This window comes from Tachypleus tridentatus, chromosome 4 (assembly GCF_004210375.1).
Source record: "Tachypleus tridentatus isolate NWPU-2018 chromosome 4, ASM421037v1, whole genome shotgun sequence".
NCBI classification, from domain to species: domain Eukaryota; kingdom Metazoa; phylum Arthropoda; class Merostomata; order Xiphosura; family Limulidae; genus Tachypleus; species Tachypleus tridentatus.
In genome coordinates, this window is record NC_134828.1 from 71,522,144 (window position 1) to 71,536,697 (window position 14,554).

General features: G+C 29.8%; 1 protein-coding gene across 1 annotated transcript in view; it reads left to right on the top strand.

Moving 5' to 3' along the window:
• The first annotated feature begins 361 nt into the window (after positions 1-361).
• Upf1 (Upf1 RNA helicase) overlaps positions 362-14,554 on the top strand; it is an 83,150-nt gene continuing 68,957 nt past the window's right edge. The window contains exons 1-3 of the mRNA XM_076499203.1: positions 362-740; positions 8,386-8,525; positions 10,961-11,050. Of these exons, the coding sequence (XP_076355318.1) occupies positions 561-740; positions 8,386-8,525; positions 10,961-11,050 (410 nt within the window). The 5' untranslated portion in view covers positions 362-560. The remainder of the gene's footprint in view (positions 741-8,385; positions 8,526-10,960; positions 11,051-14,554) is intronic.

Consider the following 14,554-nt stretch of genomic DNA (forward strand, 5'->3'; position numbering starts at 1 on the left):
CAACGAGTGCATGGGTTAAGACATCGATAAAGACATATATCCGTATTTGAACCTTGTTAACCCTCCAACTTAACACGATGCGTTTTCGACGATTCGAATATTCATAAAAACATTCGTAAGCACGATAATTATCTAACGACAAATATTCAATATGGCTAGGCCCACATCATTCAAGGATATAAATGTTAGACACATTGTTTTTTACGCTTAAAAATATAATGATTTAAAATTTTAATCTAATTGCTACCATTTATAAAATATTTAATCACGAATATCGTTTTGTTTTTATTTTTTATTTTAATATACTACTTTTATTTAAATACTACTTTACTTTGGCGTTATATTACGTCATCAATAACGTCACAGCAGTTAGGTGAAACCAATTGCACGAGTGGAATGGCGTATGGTTATGGATTTTAGTCTTAGTCAAATTATAGTAAATTTAACGTTAACATTACGTAATAACATCAGTGTCTTGTTACCGTTTAAGGTTGTATTAGAACGTTGTATAAACTTGATTACTATCTTTTGGGTTAATTTCATTTTCAAAATTATAAAATATGAGTGTTGATGCTTATGGACCTAGTTCCCAAACCTTGACTTTTCTTGACACGGAAGAAGGGGCTGATCTTTTAGGTGCTGATACTCAAGGCTCAGAATTTGATTTCACCGATTTCACCCTTCCTTCACAAACTCAAACTTCTCAACTAGAGCATCCTCAGGTTCAATCACGAAGTCAGGTAAATAAAGTAATATTAAATTGTTTTTATTATATTTTTCTCAATTGTAACGATTTATGATACGCACTACAGTACATTGCTTTTGTAGTTCACTAGTTTGCGTAGTCCATTTATTGTTAAGCCTAAAAAGTTCAGTGCGTAATGGCAATAGTGTGATCTATAGTCATTGTCGTTACAAATATCAATCAGTGTTAGTCGCATACCTCGTTAAATATAACATCGAGAAAGTAATTTTGTCGCTGATTGTTAACTTAGGTAATATAAATTATAATATTGGTGGAAAGATTTTACTCATAAGTCTTAAAGTTAAATTCAGTGTAACTTGGATTTATTATTATAATTTACACTTGAAGTTAAATGTAATAAAATGTGATTTGGAACATGAAATTTTTATTTGTATATACAAAACGAAATGTAGTTAATTTAGTCAGGCCATAAAATAAATTTATTCTGTTCTTTTGTCCCATTTTTCATTCTTTTGTCACAGTCATTTGATTTTGTTTGGTAACATGATCATTATCTTGATCAAGGGGCAAACATTAGTAAATTGAGTACAGCTGCATGTATGCATTTTATAGAGATGTGCTGAAGCTGTTGTGGAAATTCTTCAATTATCATTCATGTATTATTGTTTGATTGTTAAACTATTAGTTTCAGTTTATTATCAATGTGTGAAGAAGTGGTCAGCTTTGGCATTAGTAAGATAATGAGCAAAGTTACAATTAATCGGGCTTGGTTCTTCTTGCATCCAGCACCTTGCTGATTCATGGATCAAAGACTGCACAGAATGGCCCAGTGTGCAATATCTAGACTTGTAAAAATCATGTGCTAAAAAGAAATTGAATACATTTACATGATATAAAATGAGCTGAACATAGTTGGACTCCCTTAACCTTCCTATTACTTTTTTATTTTTTTTGTGGTTGGTAGCTTTCAGTCACAATATTATCCTAGGCTAGGAATAAAATCCCACAGATGTGTGTGTTATGCTTCCTATTGTGGTGATCTGAAGGACTGGGTATAAAATAGGAGGAAAGTTCATGTCTTTTCAACTTGTTTTGTTATTTATGCAATTGAATACATAACTCTTCTGTGTTTTAGGTTTGGAACAACAAAAGCTCATTATAAATAGGCATTACAAATACAAGACTAGACAGTAGGCAAGTATACAGAATAAATGAAATTTGTATCTTCACCTTAGTGGCTAAATGGGCATTGCATTGTGGGAGGGCAAAGTTTTCTGATATCTGAAGAATCAGTATCAAAATAATTTCTCAAGGATAAACAGTTTTTTATTAACATGGCATAAGCACATGAGCCTTGATAAGTGTTCTCATTTTATTTTGATTATTGTAACAATACACTGATCCTGAGGATAAGATTACTTGCAAATGTTTTTCAGGAAGTTATGAAACTAAATTTTTTATTTACTTTTCAGATGTTTTTCTTAATGAGAAATTACTAAAATACTGAAAAAAAAACTTTGGTAAAATATAATTACCTTTATAAAATACCTATAAACCTGTATTTTGAACAAAAAAAGTATAAAGCCAATCAAAAGAAACAATTTCACCAAAAACATTTGTCTGGTGTTTTTGTTAGTGTGCTACAGATGAAACTAGATTATTTCTGGAATAGTTGTGGTTCTCTATTACACAGTTATTGTAATAGTAGCACAGTGATATATTAGGATCTATAACACAAAAAAGCTACGAAGTTAAATTTCAATAAAAAAGTTGCGTGGAATTAGATAAAAATTGATAAAAGACAAAGAAGTCATATTACAAAGAAAAGGTCATTGCTTTATGCTCGTCAAATTTGCATTGAGCCATGACACAGAATCTCGTACGCTTTAAGCCTATTGTATTCACCAGGAGCAGCAGTTAAGTCATTTCAAATGCCACCCCTTCCATTTAATACACGTTCACCTAATAGGCACTATCTTACTTTATTGGTCTAGTGAAAGTGGGTTTTCCTGTTTCCCCCACAACAAAAATTGGCATAGGATCTATGGATTCCTGCTCCTGTAGTGGACTATAAGTCCCATATTGGTCATTGATTTTGTGTGTGATAATCACACTCATCACTTAGTATCTGTCATCAGCTTTCTTTAACTAATAGTTATTTGTGCTCATAATTTTTTTTTTTTGCGTAGCTTGAACAAAAAACAAATCTCGTGTGGGGTGAAGAAAGAAATTTTCTGAACACCTTTAGTTATCTCTATTTCTAAGCAGTGGGGACAGAGATACTTAAACCAAAGTATCTGCCAGTTTTATGTTGCTGTACCAAGAAAAAAACTAAAAATTGAGAGCCATAGGCTATACATTTATAAAAATACATGTAAACACTTTTGTGCTGCAATTTGAGATGTACAACAGAGTAATTGACATCCATGTTCATTAGAAATAATTCTAAGTATATCAACGGTATGTACACAGATGGATCCAGATATTGCATTCTACATTATAGAGTGCCATTTAACATGGTATTGTGCATTTTATGTTGCTTATCAAACATTAATATTATGCTACAATGGTGATTTAGTGACAGTTTGTGGTAAAGGACATACATTAAAAAAATTAGATTTAATTAAGACAGGCAAGGTTTAAAACATACATAACCTAGCTAGCTATGATAATATAGAAAGTATTAATGCTACAGAATGTTTCAAAACATGAAAGCTTAAAGTGCAGAAACTGAGTTATTTAAAATTACATTTTGGCAAATCACTAATTATATTAGTCTAAGCTGGAGAGGGGTAACATTTTTCAACTTTTAAGTAACTAAGTTTTTGCAGTTTTGAATTTCTCATTGAACATTTTTTACATCATTAAAACTTTCTATATTACTGTAGTTTTTGTTATGTATGTAGCTATCCCTACTTGTCTTTATGAAATAAAAAAAAAATTAGTATACTCGTTTCATTTTTATGAGCTATATTTTTGTGTGCCAGCAATACTAAGAGAGAGAGAGAGATGTGTATGTATACTTCTCTCTGTTTTATTGTTCACAAGGCTCTTTAGCAACCTACCTTCAAATCTAATTACATTCCTAAAGTAGCACATCATCCATTTTATATATATATATAAATATCCTTTTTGATACAAGAATGGAATCATTGGTATCCAAGATGAAAAGAGTTCTGTGAAAGAATTAGTGATAAGGTTTCTTTCTTTCTTTTTTGTACACGTAACTGGAAAAGCCATTTTTTTTACTGAAAGGAAAATTAGTAAAAATAATGAAATTTTGATTCATTCAACAAACCTGTATATAACAATTAATGAGGCTTTATAAGCACAATACTATAAGTAGTCATTGATAATATTCAGATGTTTTAAGTTTTTTTAGGGCCACCATATTTTTCATTGTGATCTTTACTATTAAGTACTACAATACTTATTTCAGCAGTTTTTGCAAAAATTGCAGATATGCATTTCAGAGATTCTAGAGTCTATGGAAATTACAATGGACAAAAGTATTTTTATTTTTGTAAATGTCACCTTGCACATTGACTTCTCAAAACTTGAGTCAGACTTATGTTGGCAAGTTAGACATCTTGATTACAAATACTTATGTAAAACATATAATTTTTTTAGTTTAACAAACTTGTGGGTGCTACCAAAAGCTTGTAAATTTGGAGCTATAGTGAGCATTCCTGTGCACTTCAATTATTCCTATCTGTATTGGTCTTCCTTTGGTCACAGGTGAAAGGCAATATAATTATATTTATAGATTAACATTTAAAACTTTATTAAACTATTTTATGAATGTGCCATTAAGTTTGGTATTAAATGGGAAGATTATAATGTCCAAATACAAAGTCCTATAATTTCTTACAAATTAGAAATTCAAATACTGATATTGACTAGTTAGAATATAAGAGAACCTTCCATATTTTCTGCTTTCTGAAATATTACTTTATTTAGTGAATCAACAAAGGTAGCCCCACCTATCTCTCTTATTTTCGAAAATACTTTTTTAACTATGCCTATTTTGCTCAATGACATGAGTATAACCATTTGAAAGTTCAAAATGTTCCTCTGGTGGTTTTTTCAGCCTCTCTGAAGTTTTTATGTAAAAAAACAAAACACTTTCTTTTTGTTGTAGGTTCCAAACAGTAAGATGTTAGTGAGCTTGAAATATCATATTTTTTTAGATCCAAATTCAGCTTAGTTCTGTGGTATTGATAAAGTATTTTATATAAAATATATCTCAGGATGGCTGGTATTAACACTTTTACTAATAAAGCAGAGAACAATGTTTCAATCTTCTTAGGTCATCTTGCATTGCTTGTCAAGGCAACTGGAAGAATGGTGTGTTGTTTGAAATGTTAGTAATAACACTTCACTTAACTTGAATTTCATAATAGTGAAAAATTGTTTTGGAGTAGGCAAAATTTTCTTATGATTTTTACACAAGTTTTTGCTCCAGCAAAAACAATGATAATGCAGATTGAAATTTATACCTGCAGAAGTTAATTATGTTCTGGCAACAAAAGTAAATGGATTGTTTGTAAATTGAGGGATACTTGTATTTGATGGGTAAAAGAAACTTTTTAAGAACAGCTTGACAGGCAGTGTGTAAAATTGTTGCTTCTAGCAGTAATGGAATTTAGTGATACTTATTCATAGCTTAGTTTGAAAGCCAGATAAATCACAATAGTTTTGAGACATCTTATTCTAGTGCCATATATATTTTTGTTTTAAGATGAATTTTTGAAAGCTACATAACTTTTGTGGGCAACCAACACAGAAAAATTAGAGTTCTGAATAATTGTGCATGTGTGATTATTTATTTTCAAGCTCTATTCCACCCTATATGATACTTATTTGGGACTGTACAATTATTAAATTTTTGTTAACAAGGCAGGGAAGTCTGCTGGTATTGCTTACTTGAGAGAAATCTTGTCCAATCCACGTCTCATCTGGAGAAAAGAGAAGCAAGTATCACTTACATTAGTCATGCATGAATCAAGCAAATATGGGTTAGGCTGTCTACTTACAGCACTCTGTGACCTATTGAGAGCTGTATCAGAAAGCAGTGTATTGGCTTTGGCCTATTTAAAACTCAAAAGTAGAAGCATTTCCACTGAATGTATGGGAAGATAGCAGGTTACCAATCTGTAATTAGCCAATTTGATTAGATGGTTGATAAAACCATCATTACAGTGTATTTATTTTATTATCAGTGAAGATTCAATTGAAAAAAGTATGTGCAAGTTTTTATTCCCTTGGATTTCAGTTGCAAGTCTCCTGGAAGATCACGACATGAAGTATGGAGGAAAAACCCTCCAATATCCACCCCCTACTCTGTACTATTATAAATTTGCAATTTGTCCACCTGTAATATTATTTAGTACCCTACTATTAATGAGTATAGAATGGTTAACAGTTTGGGATCTGAGAGCAAATGGACCTCAATGTCTAGCTTAAGTGCTAAACTTCTTGTTTCAGTATGTTTTTATATATATTTTTTATCAAACTAATTATACTGTAAATATTAGAAACTTGTTTTGTAAAAGTAGATTTAAGATTGAGTTTAGGAACTAGAGCATGCTCAAATTTTCCAGTTCAAACTGTTACTTGGTTGGATTGCTTGCTTTGTGTTGAGTGAATTACAAGGTGAAGTTCTGTCTAAATCAGACATTTGAGTCTGAGGTTAGTGGTTGGGCATTTTCTTGCTTACATAATAACAGTGGGGGGAATATTTAATAGTGTACTTACGGCATCAGACTCATGAATGTGTATTACTAGCAGTATTGAGGATGATGAAATATTCCACGATGACTTGAATTAGTTGGTAAGTTGGACATGGAAGGCTGTTGAAAGAAAAACCTTGAAGGGCCAAGGTTTTCTTTGTGATCTGTTTGTTATATAATGTCCTGCAAGTTTTTATTTTACCATCTGTTGGTGAATGTCTGTATTTTTATCTTCCTTAAACTTGTGAGACTTTGTGCATATTACTTTTCATTGCAATCAAGAATACAAATATCAATATTTAAACTTCTCACACCAATATTTTGAGATTTTTAAATTATAGTTTTCTATAGATGTAAAAATAAAAATTGAGTAAATATTGATTTCAAGAGAACTCTACAAATATCTGCTATTTAAATAATAGAGTAAATAAATGTAAATACCTAGGCTTAATTGCAAGTACTTGTTTACAAATTATAGTCTTTTAACTAAAATTTATTAAATATTAGTTTCAACAGAGCTTTACAAAACCATCATTTTGATAAAGATATTAAGCAAGCATAAATACATAGGCTTAATTGCAAATATTTGTTTAAAAGTTGAAGATGCTGTTTTCATTTAGTTTGAATTTTGTTATTTTTAGCATCCAAATACAGTTTGCTAACAAATTTACAATACATCTAATTTTCTGTATCTTCACAAATTTTAAATCCTTAATTTTGATGCAGACTTGCAGCACTGGTTCATCAGTGAACAACACCGAGTACTATAACCTACAATCAAAATTTAATGTATTAGTCATTTGAAATTCACTGATTTCTACCTTACTTTATCCTGAGATTTAATGCTGAATTTCACTTGAAATTAGGACCTGAAAAGTTTTTAAAATCGTACACCTATGGAGCAAATGTATATTTTAAATAAACATAAACTATAGATCTCGGTATTTTGGGCAAAAAGACAAAAAACAAACAAACAAAACTCAAATGTAATAGTTTTCTTTATGCAGAACTTTGTAGGACATTTGGATTATGCTGTAATAGTCCACTACTGTCTAGAATAAATACACTTTAACAAGTGTCCTTACTTTTATGAACATACAATTGCAATTTTATAAAAGAAGTTTGAACTGACTCAGTTCTTGGTTGAAGTTCTCATTTAGGTCACCATCTAGATTATAAGGAAATAACTGAGGCCCTTGTGTTTAGACTAGCCATTGGTGTACCAAAACCTTTTGGGAATCTAAATTACAATTATAAACAACCAAAGTAATTGTAATGACATCATAGTAGGGATGAAAATAACTGTTCATTTGCAAAGCAGTAATTACCATTTAAAATAAATAGGACCTTGGTTTTTCGTAACAATTCTTGGGAAAAATCCAGCTTCTTAATTCATTGTATATTGAAGCAAACTATGCATAAAACACTAATAAAATTACAATGTAATGTGCATAGAAACATTCACAGTTTTGTTCTTATGCTAAATAGATCACAGTTGATTAAAACATGAAAGTATGTAACATATAAGCAACTCTTATTGCAAACTGGATTAAGTAATTTTTTGTAGGTAAATATGAAATGAAATTTGGTAAGACACAGTGATGTCAAAATGTATATAAAGTATTTGATAGAGTAATATCACATTACCTAAACTAATTGCTTAGTTGTTACATACCTGGGTTTGCTGTGTACTACTTTGCATGCACTCTTATTTGAATTATTTTCAGAAGTTCTGCAAGGAACAATTATGTACAGACTCATTTAATTTGTTCATTTCTCTGTTTCCAGTATTAAATTCGCTATAGTTTCATACGAGTTTGTATATTTTACAAAAATTCATGGATTTTCTTTTGTTTTCTGGAAGTATATCCATTTTGTCATGTCATTTCTGAAACATTGCACTGACTAAATTTCTAGCTATAGTTGTAATTTCTCATTTCTTTTCAGTTAAATGGGCCAGAAATTCCTCTTCAAAATGGGCTTGATAGAGATGTTGCTGCTGCTACTCAAGGTTTTGGTGAATTAACATTTGAAGAAGATGAAGAAGACCAATATTATACAAAAGACCTTCCTGATCATGCTTGCAAGTAAGTAAATGTAATCAGTATGTATTATAGAAACATATTACCAGAAATTATGAATTGAAGATAGTAAAGTGGAAAAATGGCTGTTATAGTATGTTTTAAGATATATTTAGATAAATGGTTAAATTATGCAATATAATAATGTTTACTATAATTTCAATCCAAACATCCTATTTTAATATGGTGGGGGAGAACAGACATGTCAAGTAAAGTTGTAGTGTGTATTAGGAATTTTTTTGTCCTACTTTAGTTATTGTACTAGTTGACAATTTCCACACCTTTTAATTGTTTGACTTTACCAATGTGTTTTAATTCAAGACTGTGTAGTTTTAACCTAACATGTAGCTAAGAAACTGATTTTGTTCTAGCTATTTTTATTCCTTTATTTTATGTAGATAATATTTTTTATGCCTAGGGGAGGAAATGACTATAATGCTAGATGTTGTGTAAGATTGTTGACAACCAGTGTTCTTCAGTGATGAGCCAAGTACTACTCGATGTTATAGTCTCTTAAATTTGAATGAGAATGACCACTAATATGGTTAGAACTAGTCACAATAGGTAAATTCAGAATATATTACCAGCATAATGAAGCTTTATAAGTTGAACTAAAGCTGCTACTGAAATTGTAAGTGTAAGAGAGATCAAAAGGAGAAACAATGTTAATGTTAGTAGATTTTGACAGTCAGGAATAGGGATTGGCTCAGGTTTAGCTTGTGTGTAGGAAGGAATGGGAGTGAAAAATGCAAATCTGGTTTCTTTCCTTATCTGTGTAACATATGAGTGTTTTTAAAGCTCAGACATGTTGAAGTGAGTGCTTAGTTAGAAGTTGTTTGTCCAGTATTTCATTATATAATTTTTACCTTTATTTTCAGTGGCTAAGCTGCATAAAACTTGTGTGTAGATATTGGTTAAAACAAATAAATTCATATGGGGAAACAAGGGATATCAGGGACTACCATTCTTTTGTTACTGTATTTTATTATAATTTTAATGAGTCAAAGCCTGCTCACTTATGCTAACAATCTTTTCTTTAAAAATGTTTTGAAAATTCAAAAATAAAGTTGGTGTTTATGTGCTAGATAGAAACATTTTCGTAATATTCATCACTGCTACATGATTGACATGATGTAAAGTACATGGTAGTATTAGTTCTTAGAACTTGAGTGAAAGCAAGGAAGAACTTATAACAATGTTTTTCACCATATTTCAGCAGTATTCAGTACTGATGAAACCTTTTGCCCCATATCAAATCTAACCAGACATAGTAATGATACAGGTGCTATTTATGTAATGTTACATAAACATCAACTATATGGTATGAATTAGATTAAGTAAGTGAGAAGAGTTATTATAAATTAAATTTAACCTAATTACAAATCTGAACTGGGTAATGATTAATAAAATTATTTATTCATTACTGTTATTTCTACTTGCTGTCACTTAGAATTTATTGCAAGACAGTGACATCTTGTTTATTTGATCCCAGAATGTTAGTGTGAGAAAACTGCATTAGTTATGTAGGGAACTTATGAGTAAAAGCAAGGAAGAACATGTGATAGTATGTTAACTGTTATGTATCTGCTATATCTAGTGCTGATGAGCCCTTTTGCCTAGTGCCATAGCTCATCAGGTTGGCTTGGATATGACATGGTGGTCTGTGGTTTATGTATTATTTGTATTACAAATTTTATGAAGTTTATATGGTTATGAAATGTTTCTTAGTCAGAAATGTAATAATATTTGACCAAACGATTGGAGATTTATTAAGTATTGTTTAAGTATTGAACATGGGAAAACTTAGTTCATTGTAAGTTTAAGTTATCTCAGTTTAATTAAGAATGTTGATCAATTTAAAGTGACTGCATATATCACTGAATATGCTCATATTGAAGAGCAGTCACAAAAGCATATTATGTTCATTCAACAAAATTAAGTATTAATTTTTCATTGATGTACAACTCTTAGATGATTTGCTGCATGTTTAATGTTTTCATGGGAAATTTAATAATTTTTTTCCTTGCAAGTTCCTTTCACATATATTTTTTCAATAAATAATAGTTAACAAGTAATATAATTTGTAATTTAAAGATTCTCTTTGTGGGCTGTAAAGTTTTTACATTAGTTAATAAGTTATGGGCCAGTGTTTTGCAATGAGGTACACAGAGAGAGTTACATAAGCAGTCTTTGATAATATTAGATGTGTTGTATCTTCATACCTTTTTGATGCATGTAGTCACATTTTATGTATTGTTTGAAGTGATGTTTCATTTGATCATGTGTTGAAATACAAGTTGAAAGATAATTATCAAAACTGTTTAACATTTAGCAATGTTAATATTATACAAGCCAGCATGACCAATTGCTGAATGCTGTGTCCTACAATTTGTTTTTATTCAGTAATGGCTTAGTTAGTTTTTTTTTTTTTTTTTTTTTAGGTATTGTGGGATACATGATCCAAGCTGTGTTGTGCAATGTAATGTTTGCAAGAGGTGGTTTTGTAATGGAAGAGGCAACACATCTGGAAGGTAAGTTTATTTATAAGTAAGAAATTTATTATTGGATGATATTGAAATGGGCTGGAGTCCCTAAATAATAATTTATTTAATTAAAATTACATGTACATTTTGAAAGAGTAATATTTATATATCTTGTAGGGTGAATGGGTTTTACATGTGTATTATTAGGATATTTTCTTGTATAGTTCTAATATACTGGGAATATTCCACTGTTTTTAAAATACTTTAGGTTTGAATGATATCAGTAGCTGTAAATGATTGCCACTATGAATGAAATATTTGTAAAGTGAAAGCAAGAAAATTTCTAAATGTAGTTATGATTACAAATTTCATTTTGTGTATTGTCCTCCAATTCTCATATATCACACAGATTCCATGCACACAGGTAGGTTAAAGTTTGAATGTTAACTTTTTCTTTTCTGTCTTTTTCTTACAGGGTTGCATTCAAAACTTAAATGCATTTATGATAATTCTGCATCTTAACTAGAAATTGGAAGGTATATTTAGTTTAAATTTTTGCATTAACTAAGATTTATTTCTTTTATTTCAAAAGGAAATATTTAAATGTTTAATCTTCTCTGTGACCTGTGATAAGTTTGGCACTCTTTTTTTCCTTTAGATATTTTCATCCCTTTTATGGATTTTAGATTATCTAACCCTTTAGAAACCCTCAGTATAGATAATGAGAGGCTGAAAAATGAAATAAGAACTTTTTATTTTCTTGATTTACTGAGATGGGAAGTTGTCTAACCTACAAACTAGGCTTCCCTTATCTTTCCATAACTTTATTCTTTCTAACTCTCATGGCATGTATTAACATTTATGATGGTCACTATAATATACACATGTTTGTATACACATTTGCACACATTAACTATTTATAATGTAACTTTTGTTGCAGTACTTACAGAAAATTTGGAAGGCTTTTAATAAAGATTGCAAATGTTTTATACACAAAAAATCAGAATCTTTGTGAAGTATTTTTACCAAAGACTTTTGTGATAATATTGAGTATGTTTTGTTACTAGTATGAGTGAGAGGTGATTTTCATGTTATGATTTAAAAAATAAAACTATTGTCCCCAAAATTTCAAATATTATTTGTATAATCTCTAAAATTTTCCAAGCATATTTCAAATGTTTGTTTTCAGTAAGACTATATTTTGCTATTTTATTTATTCTTTTGGGCCTGTCAATTTGACCAATCATTTAACCACAAAAAATAATTAGGAAATATAGATTGCTTTTTGTGTTCTAGAACAACTACAGATTATAACACAAAAATATAAATTTTTAAGCCCAATAGGTTAAGTCTCAATGTTACATACTATTTTATTATTATCGTGACATTCTAGTCATGCCTGGTCAGCATTACACAACATTATATATCGATTATTACTACTTAGAAATAAGTTATTAAAGAAGAAATAAAGTACTTACCTGGGTCCCTCTTTTTCTGTTGACTGTTGATTAACCTTACTTTTTACACTAATGGTACTAGTGCAATAAATGTTTTATTCAGTTAAGTAATGCTCCAAAGAACATGTAAAATGAAAGTATAAGAATTACAATTTTGCTGGCTTTTTAACTATGACATAGCTGTTAAAAATTCAGCTTAATTTATGAGAAGCTTATGAGGTAATTATCCCTAGAGAAAACGATGTAATATGAAATATTTGATAGATTAAAACTTTGGTTTTATGTTGGTTATAAATAATGTATTAGATGTTGGAGAGAACTGTTGGCAATTTCTGAGAGATGTGACAAATGGAGGGGTCCTTTTATATTTAATAGCTTTGTAACACAAATTTGAAAGCTACAAATATTGTTTTGTCTGGGTGATGACAGCATTTTAATGAGTAATGTAAGCTAAATTTCATACTTCTTGACAGGATGCTAAATGAATTAGAAAAGAAGGAATACCTAGAGAAGAAATGTTGTAATTCTCACACTAGAGGAAATTGAGATTTAAAGTAAAATATTTCCTTATAAAATTAAGAACTTGTGTAATATTAAAATTTGGATTAGTAACCATGCTTTTATGTCAAATTTATGTAGCATGATAATAAAGTAATTAAAGTTTGAATGTTATTCACTGAAACCTCTTAACATGTGCACAAAATTATGCATGCTCTGAAAGAGTGAAGAAAGCCCAAAGTTACCTTGTGTATTTTTTCACTTGTATTCTTCCCCAGACAGGCTTGTGTATTTTGCATAAACTCTTTTCAAAATGGCTAAAAGTATAGTGTGAAATAAAACTAAAAGCAAGCAGTTGTAAAGGTGAAAAGCTGAAGCTATTAGGATAGGTAATTGAATTTTAATATAATTTGCAGTCTTTCAAGAAATAATTTATTATTTTATTTTAAGTGTTTTCACTTTACGTTTCATTGTCCATTGATGATTTCACTACAGTTAGTGTTAGGGTAGAGAAAATGAGACAAAGTATGATGTTTTACTGAAAAAGATATTGTGATATTTGTTTAGACAATGCTAGAGATTATGCCAGTCAACTATGAAAACTTTAGGTTGAAGTATTTTTCTTTTTAGCATGAAAACTACCTTTTAGTCAGTCAGATTCAATAAAGACTTCCTAAATCCACAGATATCTTTTTCAAACATGCTTAACAAAACTTTTTTTGTTTGCAACACACTTGCTATATTTAATAAAAGGTTGCTAAATTTTGTAAAGATATAGTTATTACCTTCAGAATTATATTATTTAGAGTTTTTTATTACATGATGGTTACAAGGTCAGTCAAATTGATCCTGGCTCAATGTATTAAGAAAGATTATCAAAGATAAACATTTTGAACATGTATGTTGCACTCCAAGAAGTGTTAAGTAGCATTTCTGAGTATATCATGCAGAGTTTAATATTACTGCTGTAACAATATCTTTAAGTTAATTTAACAGAAAAGCAGATGGCTAATTATTATTTTTTGATATGCCATAGTTTGCTCACTTTGATTACGTACCTGTATATGCTTCTCTGTTCACTTAATGAAGAAACATACAAGTGTACCAGAAAGTGAGGTCGAATTAACATTTCTTTTGGTAAACAAATGACTTGCACTTTCAAGAAATGGTTTGAAAACTACCCAAATAATGTTTTTGCACATATACACATACATGGGAATTGACCTTTTGTTAACTGCATGCTATGAATTGTAACTTGACATCTGTATCATTACATTTCATTCCAAAAAATAAAACGAGTGGGTGAAATTGTTTGAAAATTGACAAGAACCTTCCTAAAAGTATGGAGTCTCAGAGAAGTAAAATATTTAATTTTTATTTTTTCTACCATATACAATAAGTCATTTTTTAATGTAGTTATTTGCACTTGCACTCTGAATAGTTCATGAGCAATGTGATTTTTATATGAAGTACAAAAATACTATTTTTTTCTTTCAGTTTTCGTATTTCATTTGCATAATCTCTAGAGTATCATAATGAATATTAAAAAAATTTTAAAGTAAATATTTATATTTTATTTTCCATTTTTTCTGTTGTA